This window comes from Piliocolobus tephrosceles, chromosome 15, assembly GCF_002776525.5.
Source record: "Piliocolobus tephrosceles isolate RC106 chromosome 15, ASM277652v3, whole genome shotgun sequence".
NCBI classification, from domain to species: Eukaryota; Metazoa; Chordata; class Mammalia; order Primates; family Cercopithecidae; genus Piliocolobus; species Piliocolobus tephrosceles.
In genome coordinates, this window is record NC_045448.1 from 47,682,479 (window position 1) to 47,703,323 (window position 20,845).

At 41.3% G+C, this 20,845-nt stretch overlaps 1 protein-coding gene across 1 annotated transcript in view; it reads left to right on the plus strand.

The window, feature by feature from the left end:
• The window catches only part of MSH2 (mutS homolog 2), a 74,684-nt gene that overhangs the window by 35,337 nt on the left and 18,502 nt on the right, over positions 1-20,845 (plus strand). Inside the window, exons 8-9 of the mRNA XM_023223854.1 lie at positions 13,317-13,426; positions 19,208-19,331. Coding sequence (XP_023079622.1) covers positions 13,317-13,426; positions 19,208-19,331 — 234 coding nt within the window. The remainder of the gene's footprint in view (positions 1-13,316; positions 13,427-19,207; positions 19,332-20,845) is intronic.

Below are 20,845 nucleotides of genomic sequence, written 5' to 3' on the forward strand. Positions count from 1 at the left end.
CAGAGTAGAAGTGCTTATCTCCATTGCCCTTGACCCGAAATAACATAGTACATTAGTATAATAATCACATTTTTTACCTGATTGTGTGGTTTCCTTCTAAATGGAGAATAAGAATATAAAAGTGATTTATTTGGCATTTCTGGAAAGGGAGATGATAAAAGGAATCTGTGTTACTTATTTAGCCTTTTTAAAAAACCCTTAGCCTATGGAGGCTACTATTTAAGGTTTGGCTGGATTTTGTATGTTGGAAATATATTCTTTAAATCTCATCTTCATCAGTTTATAAAAGCAATATAAGTCCTTTGTAGATCATTATCATGCTGTCCAGATATAGTCATTATTGTTTTGATATAGGTTGTTTCTTTAAACCAAATTATACACAGTTCCGCTGTAACACTTGTTTTGAAAACAGATTTGTTCCAGTGTGGGTGGTATATTAGGGAACGATTTGAGCATAATGTAGATTTTGAGTTTGCTTATGCACAAATCCCTAGGAAACACTAGGTGAATGCAGAAAAATGCATCCAGCTGAACTGAGCAGTGTAGAAATATACAAAAGATACACATACAGATGCTCTTGAAATATCTACCTCATTTTCCTGTATGTGTTATGAACCATACCCATTCACATCTGGTGTTACAACTTTGCTACCCATTTCGGACAGTACTCCTTTGACCATTTTGCAGTAACTCAGAAGCTGCAGCCCTTTAGAAGTCCACTCCACTGTGGCTCATGCCTGTAATCCCAGCATTTCCTCTGGGAGGCCGAGGCAGGTACATCACGAGGTCAGGAGATCGAGACCATCCTGGCTAACATGGTGAAACCCCGTCTCTTCTAAAAAACTAGAAAAAACTAGCTGGGCGTGGTGGCGGGCACTTGTGGACCTAGCTACTCTGGAGGCCAAGGCAGGAGAATGTTGTGAACCCGGAAAGGAGAGCTTGCAGTGAGCCAAGATCACATCACTGCACTCCAGCCTGGGCAACAGAGCAAGACTCCATCTCAAAAAATTAAAAAAAAAAGAAAAAAGGCCACTCCACAAGCAAGTTGCTTATCTTTTGCAAGGTGACTTATTTATTTTAATAGTTATGTATTTCTTAACCATTTCACGTGTATAAAACTGCTGCTACTTTTATGAGGTTCCTGTCTTTATTTTTTAACGTGTCACTGATGAAGGTTCTGAGAGTTGTGGCTTGAACTCCAGTTTTCTCATAAGTGCTGTTTTTTGTTGTTTTTTTGAAATGACCTCACTCTGTTCCCCAGGCTGGGGTGCAGTGGTGTGGTCTCGGCTCTCTGCAGCCTTGGCCTCCCAGCTTAAGCTATCCTCCCACCTCAGCCTCCCAAGTAACTGGGACTGCAGGTATGAGCCATTGCCCAGCTAATTTTTATACTTTTGTGGAGACAGTTTTTCCATGTTGCCAGGCTGCTTTGGAACTCCTGAGCTCAAGTAATCAGCCCGCCTTCGCCTCTCAAAGTGCTGGGATTACAGACGTGCCTTACCACACCCGACCGGCTCTGGTTTTCACTGCATAGTGTTCTGATTTTTAGGAATACATACGTTGCATTATATAGCAGAACTGGCTGTATGCAAAAGTCTAATAGAAAATATTGATAGGGTAATAATGTATATAGTACTAATTGTCACTTGCCATAATTTAACTAATATTGTTTGACTTTTTACTTTTTTTTTTTTTTTGAGATGAGGCCTTGCTATATTACCCAGGCTGGTCTTGAACTCTTGGGCTCAAGCAGTCCTCTTGCCTCAACCTCCTGAGGATGTTTGACAGTTTTTGACTTTTTTTTTTTTTTTTGAGACGAAATCTTGCTTTGTCTCCCAGGCTGCAGTGCAGTGGCATGATCTTGGCTCACTGCAAACTCCACTTCCCGGGTTCAAGCAATTCTCCTGCCTCAGCCTCCTGAGTAGCTAGGATTACAGGCGTGTGCCACCACGCACGGCTAATTTTTGCATTTTTAGTAGAGATGGGGTTTCCCCATATTGGTCAGGCTGGTCTTGAACTCCTGACCTCGTGATCCACCCGTGTCGGCCTCCCAAAGTGCTGTGGGTACAGGCGTGAGCCACCACGCCTGGCCAGCTTTTTGACAATTTAAATATTAACAGTTACCTATTATAATTGATATTTAGCTAACATCTATTGTTATTTTAACATTTCAGTAAATTATTATGGAGAAACTTTAAAGGTCTGTGTACTTCTCTGGTGTTTTGTTTTGTTTTTTCTTTTTCCGTGAGTAATTTTCTAAAACTGCTTTCTAGGCCAGGCTATTTATTTTTTGTTTTTTATTTTTTTGGAGATGGAGTCTTGCTCTGTCGCCCAGGCTGGAGTATAGTGGTGCTATCCCGCCTCCTGGGTTCAAGCAATTATCCTGCCTCAGGATCCTGAGTAGCTGGGACTACAGGCGCATGCCACCACGCCTGGCTAGTTTTTTGTATTTTTAGTAGAGGTGGAGTTTCACTGTGTTGCCCAGGCTGTTCTCGAACTCCTGAGCTCAGGCAGTCCGCCTGCCTCGGCCTCCCAAAGTGCTAGGATTATGGTGTAAGCCACTGCTCCTGGCCTTATTATTTTATTTTTATAGATTCGGGGTATATGTGCAGGTTTGTGCCATGGATATATTGTGTCATGGTGAGCTTTGTACTTCTATTGTGCTCATGAACATTGTACCCAGTAGGTGGTAATTTTTCAATTCTCATCCCTCTCTCTGCCTCTGCCCTTTGGGAGTTCCCAGTATCTGTTAATTCTCTCTGTATGTCCATGTGTACCCATTGTTTAGCTTCTATATTTTTTTATTTTATTTTATTTTTGAGACAAGAGTTTTGCTCTGTCACCCAGGCTAGAGTACAGTGGTGCAGTCTCGACTCACTACAACCTTGGTCTCTGGGTTCAGATAATTCTCGTGCCTCAGCCTCCCGAATAGCTGGAATTACAGGTCTGTGCCTCAATGCCCAGCTAATTTTTGTATTTTCAGTACAGACGGAGTTTCACCATGTTGGCCAGGCTGGTCTCAAAGTCCTGGCCTGAAGGGATCCACCTGCCTTGGCCTCCCAAAGTGCTGGGATTATGGTGTGAGCCACAGCTCCTGACTCCATGTTTTTTCTTTCTTTCTTTTTTTTTTTGAGACGGAGTCTCACTCTGTCACCCAGGCTGGAGTGCAGTGGCCGGATCTCAGCTCATTGCAAGCTCCGCCTCCCGGGTTTAGGCCATTCTCCTGCCTTAGCCTCCCGAGTAGCTGGGACTACAGGCGCCCGCCACCACGCCCGGCTAGTTTTTTGTGTTTTTTAGTAGAGATGGGGTTTCACCAGGTTAGCCAGGATGGTCTCGATCTCCTGACCTCGTGATCCGCCTGTCTCGGCCTCCCAAAGTGCTGGGATTACAGGCTTGAGCCACCGCGCCCGGCCTATGTTTTTTCTTTCAATTATAAAGGTAATAATGTAAAAAGAAGTCAACTCCCAGTTTAACTCCAGCAGAGTAACCAGTGCTAATTTTTTTTTTTTTTTTTTTTTTAGACTGAGTCTTGCTCTTTTTCCCAGGCTGGAGTGCAGTGATCCCATCTTGCATCACTGCAACCTTCTCCTCCTGAGTTCAAGCCATTCTCCTGCCTCAGCCTCCTGAGTAGCTGGGATTACAGGTGCCCACCACCACACCTGGCTAATTTTTGTATTTTTAGTAGAGATGGGGTTTTACCATGTTGGCTAGGCTGCTGTTGAACTCCTGACCTTGTGATCCACCTGCCTCGGCCTCCCAAATTGCTAGGATTACAGGCGTGAGCCACTGAGCCTGGCCAATTCATTCCTTTTTGTGGCTGAGTAGTATCACAGTTTCTTTATCTACTTGTTGATTCATGGGCATTTGGGTTGGTTCCAAGTTTTTGCAGTTGTGAATATTGCTGCTATAAACATGCGTGTGCAAGTATCTTTTTTTGTATAATGGTATCTTTTCCCCTGGGTAGATACCCAGTAGTGGGATTGCTGGATCAACTGGTAGTTCTACTTTTAGTTCTTTAAGGAGTCTCCACACTGTTTTCCTTAGTGGTTGTGCTAGTTTACATTCCCACCAGCAGTGTAGAACTGTTCCCTGTTCACTGCATCCACGCCCACATCTATTATTTTTTTATTTTTTGATTATGACCATTCTTGCAGGAGTAAGGTGGCATTGCATTGTGGTTTTGATTTGCATTTCCCTGATCGTTAGTGATGTTGAGCATTTTTTTATGTTGGCCATTTGTATATCTTTTCTTGAGAATTGTCTATTCATGTCCTTAGCCCACTTTTTGATGGGATTGTTTGGTTTTTTGTTTGAGCTCGTTGTAGATTCTGGATATTAGTCCTTTGTCAGATGTATAGATTGTGAAGATTTTCTCCCACTCTGTGGGTTGTCTGTTTTCTTCTGCTGACTGTTCCTTTTTTCTTTGAGACAGAGTCTCTCTCTGTCGGCCAGACTGGAGTGCAGTGGCATGATCTTGGCTCACTGCAACCTCTGCCTCCTGGGCTCAAGCAGTTCTCCTGCCTCAGGCTCCCAAGTAGCTGGGATTGCAGGTGTGTGCCACCATGCCTGGCTAATTTTTGTATTTTTTCACCGTGTTGGCCAGGCTGGTCTCGAACTGCCAACCTCAGGTAATCCACCTGCCTTGACCCCCCAGAGTGTTGGGATTACAGGTGTGAGCCACCATGCCCAGCTGCAAAAGCTCTTTAGTTTAATTAAGTTCCAGCTAGTTTTTGTTTTTATTGCATTTGCTTTTGGGTTCTTTGTCATGAAGTCCTTGCCTAAGGCAGTGTCTAGAAGGATTTTTCCAATTGTTATCTTCTAGAATCTTTATAGTTTCAGGTTCTTAGATTTAAGTACTTGACCCATCTTGAGTTGATTTTTGTATAAGGTGAGAGATGAGGATCCAGTTTCTTTCTCCTACATGTTGCTTGCCAATGATCCCAACACCATTTGTTGGATAGGGTGTTCTTTCCCCACTTTATGTTTTTGCTTTGTCAAATATCAGTTGACTGTAAGTATTTGGGTTTATTTCTGGAGTCTATTCTGTTCCACTGGTCTATGTGCCTATTTTTATACCAGTACCATGCTGTGTTTGGCGGCCTTATAGTTTGAAATCAGATAATTTGATGCCTTCAGATTTGTTCTTTTTTCTTAGTCTTGCCTTGGTATGTGGACTCTTTTTTTTGTTCCGTATGAGTTTTAGAATTGGTTTTTCTAATTCTTTGGTGGTATTTTAATGGGAATGGTGTTGAATTTGTAGATTGCTTTTGGCAGTGTGGTTATTTTCACAGTATTAATTCTACCCATCCATGAGCATGGGATGTGTTTCCATTTGTTTGTGTCATCTGTAATTTCTTTCAGCAGTGTTTCGTAGTTTTCCTTGTAGAGGTCTTTCAACTCCTTGGTTAGGTATTTCCTAAGTATTTTATTTTTTTTGCAACTATTGTAAATATTGTAAAAGGCGTTGAGTTCTTGATTTGATTCTCAGCTTGGTCACTGTTGGTGTATAGAAGAGCTACTGATTTGTGTACATTAATTTTGTATGCAGAAACTTTGCTGAATTCTTTCATCAGTTCTAGGAGCTTTCTGGAGGAGTTTTTAGGGTTTTCTAGGTAAACAATTGTATCATCAGCATACAATGACAGTTTGACTTCCTCTTTACTGATTTGGATGTCCTTTATTTCTTTTTCTTGTCTGATTGCTCTGGCTAGGACTTCCAGTACTATGTTGAAGAGGAGTGGTGAGAGCGGGCATCCTTATCTTGTTCCAGTTCTTAGAGGGAATGCTTTCAACTTTTCCCTATTCAATATTATTGTTGGCTGTGGGTTTGTCAAGATGGCTTTTATTACATTGAGGTGTGTCCCTTGTATGCTGATTTTGCTGAGAGTTTTAATGCTAAAGGGATGCTGGATTTTGTCCAGTGCTTTTTCTGAACCTGTTGAGATGATCATGTGATTTTTGTTTTTAATTCTGTTTATGTGATGTATCACATTTACTGACTTGGGTATGTTAAACCATTCCTATGTCCCTGGTATAAAACCCACTTGATCATGATGCATTATCTTTTTGATATGTTGTTGGATTCAATTAGCTAGTATTTTGTTAAAGATTTTGGCATCTGTGTTCATCAGGAATATTGGTCTGTAGTTTTTTGATCATGTCCTTTCTTGGTTTTGGTATTAGGGTGATACTGGCTTCGTGGAATGATTTCAGGAGGGTTCCCTCCTTCTCTATCTTGTGGAATAGTGTCAATAGTGTTGGTACCAATTCTTTGAATGTCTGGTAGAATTCTGCTGTAAATCTGTCTGGTCCTGGACTTTTTTTTGTTGGTAATTTTTAAATTACCATTTTTATCTTGCTGCTTGTTGTTGCTCTGCTCAGGCTAATTCTTCCTGATTAAAGCCAGGAGGGTTGTATCTTTCCAGGAATTTATCCACCTCCTCTAGGTTTTCTAGTTTATGTATGTAAAGGTGTTCGTAGTAACCTTGAATGATCTTTTGTATTTCTGTGGTGTCAGTTGTAATAGCTCCTGTTTCGTTTCCAATTTGAGCTTATTTGGATTTTCTCGGTTAATCTTGCTAATGGTCTTTTTATTTATCTTTTCAAATAACCAGCTTTTTGTTTCATGTATCTTTTGAATGTTTTTTGTTTGTTTCAGTTTCATTTAGTTCTGGTCTGATCTTGGTTATTTCCTTTCTTCGGCTGGGTTTGGGTTTGGTTTGTTCTTGTTTCTCTAGTTCCCTGAGGTGTGACCTTTCTTTCGTTTATGAAGCTTAGTTTCCCTGGATACAAAATTCTTGGCTGATAATTGTTTTGTTTGAGGAGGCTGAAGATAGGACCCTAATTCCTCTGGTTTGTAGGGTTTCTGCTGAGAAATCTGCTGTTGATCTGATAGGTTTTTCTTTATAGGTTACCTGGTGCTTTTGCCTCACAGCTCTTAAGATTCTTTCCTTCATCTTAACTTTGGATAACCTGATGACAGCGTACCTAGGTGATGATCTTTTTGTAATGAATTTCCCAGGTGTTCTTTGAGCTTCTTGTATTTGGATGTCTAGGTCTCTAGCAAGGCTTGGGAGGTTTTCCTCGATTATTCCCCCAGATATGTTTTCCATACTTCTAGATTTCCCTTCTTCCTCCAGAATGTCAGTTATTCTTAGGTTTGGTCATTTAACATAATCCCAGACTTCTTGGATTTTAGGTGTGTGCCACCACACTTGGCTAATTTTTTTTGTATTTTTAGTAGAGATAGGGTTTTGCCATGTTGGCCAGGCTGGTCTCAAACTTGTGACATCAAGTGATCCACCTGCCTAGGCTTCCCAAAGTGCTGGGATTATAGGCATGAGCCATGGTGTCTGGCCAGAAGTGTATCAGTGTATCTCTGTCTCTTTCTGTCTCTGTCTGTCTGTCTCTCTCTCTCTCTTTTTTTCTCTCTTTCCCTCTCTTTCCTTTTCTCCAGGTAAGTTCTACAGGAGTGTATCTTAGTGAACCACTTACTCTTTTTTTTTTGAAATGGAGTCTCGCTCTGTCACCCAGGCTGGAGTACAGTGGCACAATCTCGGTTCACTGCAAGCTCTGCCTCCCGGATTCACACCATTCTCCTACCTTAGCCTCCTGAGTAGCTGGGACTACAGGTGCCTGCCAGCACGCCCGGCTAATTTTTTTTATTTTTAGTAGAGACAGTGTTTCACTGTGTTAGCCAGGATGGTCTTGATCTCCTGACCTCATGATCCGCCCGCCTCGGCTTCCCAAACTGCTGGGATTACAGGTGTACGCCACTGCACCCAGCCCACTTACTCTTTTTTTTTTTTACTTCCCGCTGAGAGGGGGCTTGCCATGTTGTCCAGGCTGGTCTTGAACTCCTGGACTCAGGTGATCCTCCTGCCTCAGCTTCCCAAAGTGCTAGGATTACAGGCGTGAGTTACCATGCTTGGCCTAAACCACTTATTCTTTATTTTTTTGAGGCACTGTCTCACTGTGTTGCCCAGGCTGGAGTGCAATGGTGCAATCTCGCCTCACTGCAACTTCTGCCTCCCACGTTCAAGTGATTTCTCCTGCCTCAGCCTCCTGAGTAGCTGGGATTACAGGTGCCCACTACCATGCCTGGCTAATTTTTGTATTTTTAGTAGAGACAGGGTTTTACTATGTTGGCCAGGCTTGTCTTGAACTGCTGACCTCAAGCAATTCGCCCCACCTTTGCCTCCCAAAGTGTTGGGATTGCAGGTGTGAGCCCTGAACTAAACTACTCATTCTTTTTTTTTTTGAGACAGAGAGTCTTGCTCTGTCACCCAAGGTGGAGTGTAGTGGCATGGTCTCAGCTCACTGCAACTTCTGCCTCCTGGGTTCAAGTGATTCTCTTGACTCAGCCTCCCGAGTAGCTGCGATTACAGGCATGCACCACCATGCCTGGCTCAGTTTTTGTATTTTTAGTAGAGATGGGATTTCACCATGTTGGTCAGCCTAGTCTCAAACTCCTGACCTCAAGCAATCCACCCGCCTTGGCCTCCCAAAGTGCCGGGATTACAGGCATGAGCCACCACGCCCAGCCTGAATCACTTATTCTTGATGGGCTTTCAATTTATCCTGATATTTTTTACATTTTTTTATTATAGTAAGTGATGATTTAATAGTGATTAGCTTATGTTTAGGGTTGTTATAGAAATGTTAATACTTATGCTTTTTTGAGATGGAGTCTCACTCTCTTGCCCAGGCTGGAGTGCAGTAGCACGATCTCGGCTCATTGCAGCCGCCACCCCCCGAGTTCAAGCAGTTCCCCTGCCTCAGCCTCCCGAGTAGCTGGGATTTCAGGCACATGCCACCATGCCCGGCTTATTTTTGTGTTTTTATTAGATATGTGAGTAGTTTCCCCTGTTCGCCAGGCTGGCCTCAAACTCCTGACCTCAGATAATCCACCCGCCTCAGCCTTCCAAAGTGTTGGGATTACAGGCGTGAGCCACCATGCCTCCCAATTCTTACCCTTATTGACCTAAGCATTTGCAGAAGTTCATGAGGTACACAGTTGTGTTCTTGAAAATGAAATCTTCACGGAGTTTTAAGTGAATCTTGCTGACAATTAATCTGGAGTTCCTAACAAAAGTTATTTAATGACTTGATTATTTGAGCATTTTACATTTTGATACACTTAAGAAGCTAACAAATAATTTCCCTGTGTGATCTTTGAGATTCTTACTAAAGAAATTGGTTACCTTATCAGTTTCTTGTTCCCTTCCTTTATAAAGTCATTCATTCAACAAATATCAACTGGCTACTTTGTGCCAAACATTTTTTAGGAGTTCTGATAGATGAAGTCCCTGTTGTGTAGAGTTTCCATAATAGTGAAAGAGTGGAGGGAGACAGACAATAGGGAAATAAATGGACAAGAATTTAAAATAGCATTAAGTACAATAAAGAAAGCATAATGTATTGGTGTGATACAGTGACTTGGCAAGGAGCCAGGGAGACAACAGATCCTGTGGCCAAAGAAGGCCTCTTTAAGGAATTGCTATCTAAGGTGAGACTTGAACCATAAAACGGAGCCAGCTGTTAAGAATTGGAGGGGAGAGAGGAAGGAGTCCGGGCATGGTGGCTCATACCTGTAATCCCAGCACTTCGGGAGGTGGAGGTGGACAGATCACTTGAGCCCAGGAGTTTGTCACCAACCTGGGCAACATGACGAAATCTCATCTGTACAAAAAACACAAAAATTACTCAGGCGTGGTGAAATGCACCTGTAGTCCAGCTACTCAGGAGGCTGAGCTTGGAGGATTGCCTGAGCCTGGGAGGTCAAGGCTGCAGTGAGCCATGATTGCGCCACTGCACTTCATCTAGGGTGCTAGAGTGAGACCTCATCTTAAAAAAAAAAAAATTGAGGGAGGAGGGGAGGCTCGTGGGATCAGCCAGTGCAAGGACATAAGGCTGACGTGGTCTTACCTTGTTGCAGGAGCGAAGGAAACCTAAAGTGGTCAAGCATAGAGGTAGAGAATTATGACGAGGTTGGTAGGAGTTGAGACCAGAGGCCTGTCTGAGATTTTTAACTTTTTTTTGTGCTGTGGACCTTCTTGGCTACTAATGAAGCCCATTAGTAGTGTTTTTAAATACATAAAATAAAATGCAGAGTTACAAAGGAAACCAATTGTATTGAAATATACTTATCAAAATATGAAACAAAGTCTTGATGTAAGAATGTCCTTTTTGGGCCGGGCGCGGTGGCTCAAGCCTGTAATCCCAGCACTTTGGGAGGCCGAGACAGGCGGATCATGAGGTCAGGAGATCGAGACCATCCTGGCTAACACGGTGAAACCCCGTCTCTACTAAAAACTACAAAAAACTAGCCGGGCGAGGTAGCGGCGCCTGTAGTCCCAGCTACTGGGAGGCTGAGGCAGGAGAATGGCGTGAACCCGGGAGGCGGAGCTTGCAGTGAGCTGAGATCCGGCCACAGCACTCCAGCCTGGGCGACAGAGCCAGACTCCGTCTCAAAAAAAAAAAAAAAAAAAAGAATGTCCTTTTTATTAATGTGTTGAAAAATACCTGACAGAAAGCCTACTGCTTTACTTCCGAAGTAAGAGTGAGGTTAAATGATGCTTTAAAATATCTCAAAACTAATACGATATGAAAATATAGCTGGTGATTTAATTAGTAACAGGTACTGGTAATACTGCCATGGCTTATTGCCTACATTAATAATGAAAGCAAATGCTAAATTTCAGCTAGAGGCTAGAGGAAATAAAACTAGAATTTTCTTCTTTGTTTATGTACTGCTATGAATACCAGGAGTCCTTTGGTTAAGACCTCAGAATAGCTTGTATAGGGCTTTCTAGCCTGTGATGACTGGTGAAGAACGTAGCTTTACAAAATCTAGTTGGAAATTGGCAACTGGGGTTTGGTACAAGTTACAAGGAAGGGAAGGAATTTAAGATGCTAGTGAAAGCTTGGAGGATAAGGGAGCAGGAGAACTCATAAGGAAGTTTATAAACTGAGAAGGGCTGCAGCAAAGTGGTCTCATGTGCTTGAGGAGCCAGAGGACATGTTGAGGGTGACATAGGTTCTGAAGTTCATACAGATATTTATGCAGTATGGATTCTTGGAAAACCTTCTTCAGTCATGTGCTAGAAAAATAACAGCTTATAGAAAAAACAGGGTTGAAGCAGACCTGAAAATACATGAATTTTTAAAAACCACTTCTAACAGAAGCATAACAAACTAACAAAAACTGTGGCCTTCCTGACATTTGCACCCAAGCACCAGCATTAGAAGCCTTAGATCTGTGGCTGTTGTTTTCTCCTTTGAGATGTAGGTCCTTGAGGGCATTTGCTTCTAATAGAGGCTAGTTTCGTCAGAATTAAAAATCTGAACCATGGTATGAAATTGAATTCGTTGTTTTTTTTTTCTTTTTCGAAAACACTGGCAAATGTTTTGTACCCTTGAGCTTTCCCACATAATATAGTGAGTGGAAAGTACAGTGGCTGTTAAGCCAACTACTCTGAGGTCTTCACTGCTAAGGCTTACTCTTAATTGTGTGAGAGCTTAACCTTGATCCTTTTAAAACATTAATGGCTGGAAAAAAAATCATTCATAAACCAATGCCACCTCTGAATTTTGCTGCCACAATTCCCTTATTTACCAATAGTGCATGAGCTAATTTGGAATAAAGAACTATGCATTGTAGCACAGCAGACATTGTGTGGGCAAAGTGTTGTTTTTATTCTCTCTAAATAGTGCTTCACACGTATGTACATGTTTTCTAAATATGTATAGATGCTGTTGTGATTAATAATAAAACATGAATTCTTAAAACAATTTTGCTGACTTCATAGTAGTTTTTCATCGGTTTCTCAATAGCTGCTAAAATTTCTAGAGAAGTTTGGAAACTGTTGCTTTGGAGTGAAATGCAGTGTATTAGATATCACTTGCAGAACTCTTCTAAGGGAATTTATTGGCGATTAAAAAAAAATCCTTGCGTTATACCAGTAGTAATACAAAGTAACTGTTGTTGAGCTTCTGTTAAGTGTCAAGGACTGTACAAGTATGGTGTATAGTTATCTCATTTATTATTTCTGGGTAGCTATTATTGTTCCTTTGCACAAAAAGGGAAAATGAGGTTCAAAGTATCATGCTCCAGATAAGACAGCCAATAGGTAGCAGAGCTGGGATCGTTACCCAGGTCTCTAGTCCTGCCTACTTTTTTTTTTTTTTTGAGACGGAGTCTCGCTCTGTCGCCCAGGCTGGAGTGCAGTGGCCGGATCTCAGCTCACTGCAAGCTCTGCCTCCCGGGTTCACGTCATTCTCCTGCCTCAGCCTCCCGAGTAGCTGGAACTACAGGTGCCCGCCACCTCGCCCGGCTAGTTTTTTGTATTTTTTAGTAGAGACGGGGTTTCACCGTGTTAGCCAGGATGGTCTCGATCTCCTGACCTCGTGATCCACCCGTCTCGGCCTCCCAGAGTGCTGGGATTACAGGCTTGAGCCACCGCGCCCGGCCCTGCCTACTTTTTTACAGTATGTACTCCATTGCTTCACTTACTTCTTCATACATGATTCCCCAGCATGTATTCTTTTTTTTTTTTTTTTTTGAGATAGAATCTCGTTCTGTTGCCCAGGCTGGAGGGCAGTAGTGTGATCTTGGGCTAACTGCAGCCTCCACCTCCTGCGTTCAAACAATTCTCCTGCTTCAACCTCCCGAGTAGCTGGGACTGTAAGCCTGTGTTACCACACCAGGCTAATTTTTGTATTTTTAGCAGAGATGAGGTTTCACCTTGTTGGTCAGGCTGGTCTCAAACTCCTGAGCTCAAGTGATCTGCCCGTCTCAGCCTCCGAAAGTACTGGGATTATAGGCATGAGCCACCATGCCCGGCCTCCCTATCATGTACCCTTAAATACCATCAAGTACAGTTCCATTGTGTAAAAACTTGGCTTGATTTAATCTGTTAATTGGAACACTGTTATTAATGGAAATTAGGAATATGACGTAAACTAGAGGTTTTATTTTAATGACTTTGGGTTATTAAATCTATAAGAAATGAAATTCATTTAGTCATATTTAATGTCATATTTCTACATCTGTATTACTTGTTGGGTTTACAGACAAGGGAGGTAATGTATTATTAGTGCGAAGCTTTGAGTGCTACAACATTTCCCTTTCTATAAAATAACTTGAGTACTGAACAATTTGAATTAAAACACCTGAGTAAATAGTAACTTTGGAGACCTACTGTACTGTTTGTACCTTTTGGATCAAATGATGCTTGTTTATCTCAGTCACATTTTTATGATTTGTATTTTGTAAAAATGAGATCTTTTTATTTGTTTGTTTTACTACTTTCTTTTAGGAAAACACCAGAAATTATTGTTGGCAGTTTTTGTGACTCCTCTTACTGATCTTCGTTCTGATTTCTCCAAGTTTCAGGAAATGATAGAAACAACTTTAGATATGGATCAGGTATGCAATATACTTTTTAATTTAAGCAGTAGATATTTTTAAAAAACAAAGGCCACATTAAGAAAGTGTGTAGATTTTTCTTTTTAGTATCTAATTGTAGCACCTTTGTAGGCAGTGGACATAAGATGAAGTGACAGATGGGAAAAGGATTTTTTAAAAAAATAGCAACTGTTTCAGTGGATGAAATACAGATTAGCAGAGGAAATGAATATTGGGCATAACTGTCCTGGTTAAAGACAATCTCATAAATGAATAATTTCATAAATGCAACTGCATTTTATTTTCAAAGAGAAGGAAAATTATAGTCACTGGAAAAGGAAAGAGAAGTTAGAGGTAAACATAAGACACACAAGAAAACTTTCATTTTGTTTGTTTTCTTGTTTTTCTTTTGAGACTGGGTCTCCCTCTGTTACCCAGGCTTAAGTGCAGTGACACTGTCATAGTTCACTAACCCCTCAAACTTCTGGGTTCAAGTAATCCTCCTGCCTTAGCCTTAGTAGCTGTAAATACAGCTGTGTACCACCACGCCTCGCTACTTTTTAAAAAACTTTTTTACAGACATGAGCCCTCGCCATGTTGCCCAAACTGGTCTCAAAACTCTGGCCTCAAGCTATCCTCCTGCCTCGGTCTTAGCCTCCCAAAATGCTAGGATTTCAGATATAAGCCACCTTGCTGGGCCACTTCTATTTCTTTTCCATATAGAGAGTTCTTTGCAGGAGGAGGTTAGAATATGTATGCATCGCCTAAATAGTTGTTGAATATGACTAAAAAGTTAACAAGGACTCTAAATACTATTTACTTCTAAAATTTCTTGTTAATTGAGAACATTTAGGGTTTAAGTGATCTATATCTCATGTCTTCAACAATTTTGAGCGATAACTGTATGTAAAGCGAGAACAGTTTGTGAAATAGTTGAAAATATCCTTACATGAAAGTGAATTTTAAAGCACAGTTTATGACATGGTAATGCTTTGTTTTGAATCTGTTAAAAATTTGTTTATATGAACGAGTTTACCAGTTTACTATGGTGAGCCCATTGAATATAGTGGGTTTTCTTTTTCCCCCCTGAGATGAAGTCTCACTCTTGTCCCCAGGCTGACGTGCAATGGTGTGATCTTGACTCACTGCAACCTCTGCCTCCTGGGTTCAAGCGATTCTCCTGCCTCAGCCTCCCGAGTAGCTGGGATTATAGGCACCTGCCACCAAACCCGGCTAATTTTTGTATTTTTAGTAGAGACAGAGTTTCACCATGTTGGCCAGGCTGGTCTTGAACTCCTGACCTCAGGCGATCCATCTGCCTCGGCCTCTCAAATGCTGGGATTACAGGTGTGAGCCACCATGCCCGGCCTGAATATAGTGTTTTTAATTTGCAAGACTTTAAAAATAGTATTTTGAAATTTTTCTAAGTTAAATTCCCTGTTAAAATGGTCATGCAGGAATATATGCTTGCATTATTCACATTAGGGTAACCGTTTGGTTTGCTAGTTGTTAGATTCTTTGCATTCCTTTTTTTTTTTTTTCTTTTTTTGGAGATGGAGTTTCACACTTTTTGCCCAGGCTGGAGTGCAAGGGCGCTATCTCGATGCACCTCAACCTCCTCCTCCTGGGTTCAAGCAGTTCTCCTGCCTCAGCCTCCCAAGTAGCTGGAATTAGAGGAATGTGCCACCACACCCGGCTAATTTCGTATTTTTAGTAGAGATGGGGTTTCTCCATGTTGGTCAGGCTGGTCTCAAACTTCCAGCCTCAGGTGATCAGCCCACCTCAGCCTCCCAAAGTGCTGGGATTGCATGTGTAAGCCACCGTGTCCCTGCCCCCACACCCTTTTTAAAAAATGAGACAGAGTTTTATTCTGTCACCCAGGCTGGAGTGCAGTGGTGCGATCATGGTTCACTGCAGCCTTGAATCTGGGCTCAAGTGATCCTCCCACTTCAGCCTCCCAAGTAGTTGGAACCATAGATGTGCACCACCACAACCTGGCTGATTTTTATTTTTTTAATTTATTTATTTATTTTTATTTTTTTGAGACGGAGTCTCGCTGTCACCCAGGCTGGAGTGCAGTGGCTGGATCTCAGCTCACTGCAAGCTCCGCCTCCCGGGTTTACGCCATTCTCCTGCCTCAGCCTCCCGAGTAGCTGGGACTACAGGCGCCCGCCACCTCGTCCGGCTAGTTGTTTTTTTGTATTTTTTTAGTAGAGACGGGGTTTCACTGTGTTAGCCAGGATGGTCTCGATCTCCTGACCTTTTGATCTGCCCGTCTCGGCCTCCCAAAGTGCTGGGATTACAGGCTTGAGCCACCGCGCCCGGCCTTGATTTTTAAATTATTTGTAGAGATGATAAAAATAAAAAATCTGCCGCCATGATTCAGTTACCTCCTACCCGGTCCCTCCATGCCACACGGGGATTATGGGAGCTACAACTCAAGATGAGATTTGGGTGGGGACACAGCCAAACCATGTCAGATAATAAATTGTGGAGAGCCAACAAGATTGAAGAAAAGAGGTTTGAGCTTTGAGGGGTGGTAAATTGTGGGAAGGTTAATATATGGGGCAAACTAATGGAAGATAAGGGTTGTTTTAGTAAGGTTTGTTATGCATACCCAAATCAAGGTGCCATCTCCAGTGATTTAAGAGTCTATGGTGATCAAGAGTAGTTCTCTTTTTTTTTTTTTTTTTTTGAGACGGAGTCTTGCTCTGTCGCCCAGGCTGGAGTGCAGTGGCCGGATCTCAGCTCACTGCAAGCCCCGCCTCCCGGGTTCCCGCCATTCTCCTGCCTCAGCCTCCCGAGTAGCTGGGACTACAGGCGCCGCCACCTCGCCCGGCTCGTTTTTTGTATTTTTTAGTAGAGACGGGGTTTCACCGTTTTAGCCAGGATGGTCTCGATCTCCTGACCTCGTGATCCGCCTGTCTCGGCCTCCCAAAGTGCTGGGATTACAGGCTTGAGCCACCGCGCCCGGCCGAGTAGTTCTCTTGTAGTGCACGTCTTACATGATGGGCAGGAGCAAGAGAGAGGTGGGGAGGTGCTACACACTTTTAAACAACTAGATCTCAGGACAAGTCAGTCACTATCATGAGAAGAGTACCCAGGGGAAACCACCCTCATGATCCAATCACCTCTCACCGGGCTCCACCTCCAACACTGGGGATTCCAGTTCCAATTCAACGTGACATTTGGGTGGGGGCACATACCCAGATCATATCTCCTCATATAGCTGAATAGTATTCCCTTATGGACATACCACATTAATTATTAATTTATTGATTGATTAACAGGATCCTGCTCTGTTGCCGAGGCTGGAGTGCAGTGGTTTGCTCATTGCAGGCCTTGAATTCCTGGGCTCCAGTGATCCTCCCACCTCAGCCTCCTGAGTACCTGAGATTATAGGCGTGTGCCACCACACCTGGCTAATTTTTTTTATTTTTTAGCAGAGACAGGGTTTTTGCTCTGTTGACCCGGCTGGCCTTGAACTCCTGGGCTCAAGCAGTCCTCCTGTCTTGGCTTCCCAAAGTTGTAGGATTACAAGTGTGAGTTTAGAGAGGTATAATTTCTTATACAACTCCAAGTATTTTATTTCTATTATCATTTGTTCTTTGGTTTGTTAATTATTTAGAAGTATATTTTTAAATTTCCAGGCTTGGTGTGTATCCGTTTCATAAAAGTTCCCCATGTATTTAAAATTTGGATGTGTACTCTACTTTTGGGATTGTTTTTTCATTTCATTGTCTACATGTGCTCGCTAATTTTTGATCTGCTGGGTTACTGAGAAAGATGTGGGTTTCTCCATCTAGTTCTGTTTTTGGTTAATATGTGAGGCACAGAGCTGTTGTTTTTTGTGGTGAATTGAATCTTCATCATTCTTTAGGGACTCTATCCTTAATTAATAATGCTTTTTTGCCTTACATTTTGTCTCATTGTAAGAGAGCTATGTCAGAGTACTTTTTAAAACACTTTTTAGTATGGTATCTATTTTTTCATTTTTTTGTGAGGTTTTTTTAACCATAAGTTTAAGCAAAATAAAGCTTATAACTGGATTTTATTTACTTTTAAATTTAATTTGATTTTTTTTTTTTTTTTTTTTTTTTTTTATGAGATGAAGTCTCACTCTGTCATCCAGGCTGGAGTGCAGTGGCGCGATCTTGGCTCACTGCAGCCTCTGCTTCCCAGGTTCAAGAGAGTCTTCTGCCTCAGTCTCCCTAGTAGCTGGGATTACAGGCCCGCCGCCACGCCTAAGTTTTTGTATTTTTAGTAGAGACAGGGTTTCACCGTGTTAGCCAGGATGGTGTTGATCTCCTGACCTTGTGATCTGCCCGCCTTGGCCTCCCAAAGTGCTGGGATTACAGGCGTGAGCCACCGAGCCTGGCCAAAATTTTAAAATTTAATATTATATTGAATTTCTTTTGGTTGGTTTAAATTGAGAAAGTTATTTTGTGTATATTCTCTTTTTTGCTAGCTTTCTGTAATTTGATTTTAATTCTTTATTCCTTGCATAGTTTGCTTCTGGTATGTGAAAGTGTACTCTCTAAGTGGATAGTAATTAGGAACAATTACTCTCAACCTCATTTATTGAATAATTTAAATCAAGAGAACGGACTCACTCTGTTATATTAAGCTTCTATACATAATTGTCTGCTTAATTGTAATGCCTAGTAAGGATACACTTCATTCTTTTTTTAGATGTTCTTTCACAATTTCATGTAAATTTTAGTTGTTTGGTTTCAAAAAAGAATTCCTATTGGACAATCTGTGGAAATACATAGCTTATTAATATTAGATCTAGTTTTCTCTTTTCATAGTTTACCTCTTTCTTTCTGTCTGTCTTTCTGTCTTTCTTTAACTGAGTCACACTCTGTCACCCAGGCTGGAGTGCAGTGGCACGATCTTGGCTCACTACAATCTCCGCCTCCTATGTTTGAGTGATTCTACTGCCTCAGCCTCCCGAGTAGCTGGGACTACAGGTGCACACTGCTATGCCCAGCTAATTTTGTATTTTCAGTAGAGATGGGGTTTCACCATGTTGACCAGGCTGGTCTCAAACTCCTGACCTCAAGTGATCTACCTGCCTTGGCCTCCCAAAGTGCTGGGATTACAGGCATGAGCCGTGGCGCCGGTCCAATTCTTGTAGTTTTTTAATCAGTTGAATTTAACATTCATATTCTTTTTAAATCTTCCAATAGGCAATTATCTTTATAAAGGTCCTATATAATCAAGACTTTGTTTCTGAATATTTTATGTAGTTTTTGCTATTGTAAATGAGATCTATTTTTCGTTGTGGTTTCTTGCTGTTATTACTGGTAAGAATTTAGTGAAACAAAGTACTTACGAGTATGTTTTTAAATTGTGAGATTTTGATGAACTTTTAAGAAATAAAATTCTTTCATTTCTTAGAGCTTTTTGAGATTTCTAGGGTATATCCTTGGTTTGGGCAACCTACAACTATTACAAGTTTTGCACATTGAACATTACTTAGTAATTTTTAGGGAGAACATTTTAAATGTTTAGGAAAAATATAAATAAAATGTAGAATACTATTAGGGACATATACATCATCAGCACTGTATCTGTTTCATATGAATTGTTTTTGTACATATAGAACTCTGAAGTCCTAATGAACAGAATTTTCCATATCAATAAATAGAAACTCCTTAATAGTTGTGACTGAATAACTTATGGATAGCAAATTATTTAACTGAAAACAGTAAAATTTAAGTGGGAGGAAATATTTGCTTTATAATTTCTGTCTTTACCGATTATTTATAGGATTTTGTCACTTTGTTCTGTTTGCAGGTGGAAAACCATGAATTCCTTGTAAAACCTTCATTTGATCCTAATCTCAGTGAATTAAGAGAAATAATGAATGACTTGGAAAAGAAGATGCAGTCAACATTAATAAGTGCAGCCAGAGATCTTGGTAAGAATGGGTCATTGGAAGTTGGAATAATTCTTTTGTCTATACAATGTCTGTCTGTATTGATGCCAGAATTATTTTATAAGTTTCCTGTCCCCAAGATGATGACTCCACATTCTTGTCAAACAGAATCGCCCAACGGGCCCTTGTATGATGTCATTTAAACAAGCCCTATTTTAAATGTCAGCTCCACTGGTAACAGGATACTCCTAGGAGGATCACCAAACCCGATTCTCCTAGGAGTAGTGCGTTGATTTGGTTTTGGGGTTTCCAAGCACTTCATTAATGCCAATTTTTGGAAAAAGTCTGTCTTCCATACCAGCTTATTAATTCCCTATGGGTTCACACTTTTTTCTCCTCTGAATTTTCATCAAACGTGTAAGGTGCTCAGTACAAAGAAGTTTAGAAATCCAGAATAAACAGTGTATTTAAGCAGTAATAAATTTCCGGATAATCTGATGCCCATACCTACATATATAAAAAATTTGCAAATAGTTTCTGTAGAGAGTCCAAACATGGACTAGATCCCTAATTAAGAACCTTTGCATTAAAGTCCACTTTCCTCATTTCATAGCTAAGGATATTAAGGCTCAGAGAGTTTATGTATCTGGAGTTAAAGTTATTTTGTATTTCCTTAATAATTTTTGACTTAATAGAAAGTTAAAGTACTTTCAGATTTCTGTGTTTCACCATATGTTAACTTGTTTGGCTGGAAGTTTTTCTGCTAATAATTGGTTTTATGAGGGAAGAATCCTGTTAAGAATGCATCACTGGACTGGGCATGGTGGCTCATGCCTGTAGTAATCCTAACACTTTTAGAGAGACCAAGATGAGCAGATTGCTTGAGTCCAGGAGTTCGAGATCAACCTGGGCAACATGATGAAACCCTGTCTCTACAAAAAATACAAAAATATTAGCCCGACATGGTGGCATGCACCTGTGGTCCCAGCTACTCAGGAGGCTGAGGTGGGAGGATCACTCGAGCCAGGAAGGTCGAGGCTACAGTGAGCCATAATTGTACTACTGCACTCAGCCTGGGTGACAGGGTGAGATCCTGTCTCAAAATAAGAAAAGAGAATGCATCATTGGCCAGGCACAGTGGCTCACGCCTATAATCCCAATACTTTAGGAGGATCACTTCAGCCCAGGAGTTCAAGACTAGCCTGTGCAACATAGACGACATTTCTACCAAAAATTAAGAGGAAAAAAATTTGCTGGGTGTGGTGATGCACACCTGTGGTCCCAGCTACTTAGGAGGCTGAGGTGGGAGGATTGCTTTAGCTTGGGAGGTTGAGGCTACAGTGAGCCATGATAGTAGATTCCATCCAGCCCGAGGGACAGAGTGAGAGTGACACCTTGTCTTTAAAAAAAGAAAAAAAAAGAATGCATCATAGTATACATTAAATTATTGCTTATTTTTTTGATCTATTTTATTGAGTGCTAATGAGAAAATTAATGGCAAAAACTTGTTTTTTACGGTATAAATTAAGTTTAATTTCATTTAAAATTAAGTAAAT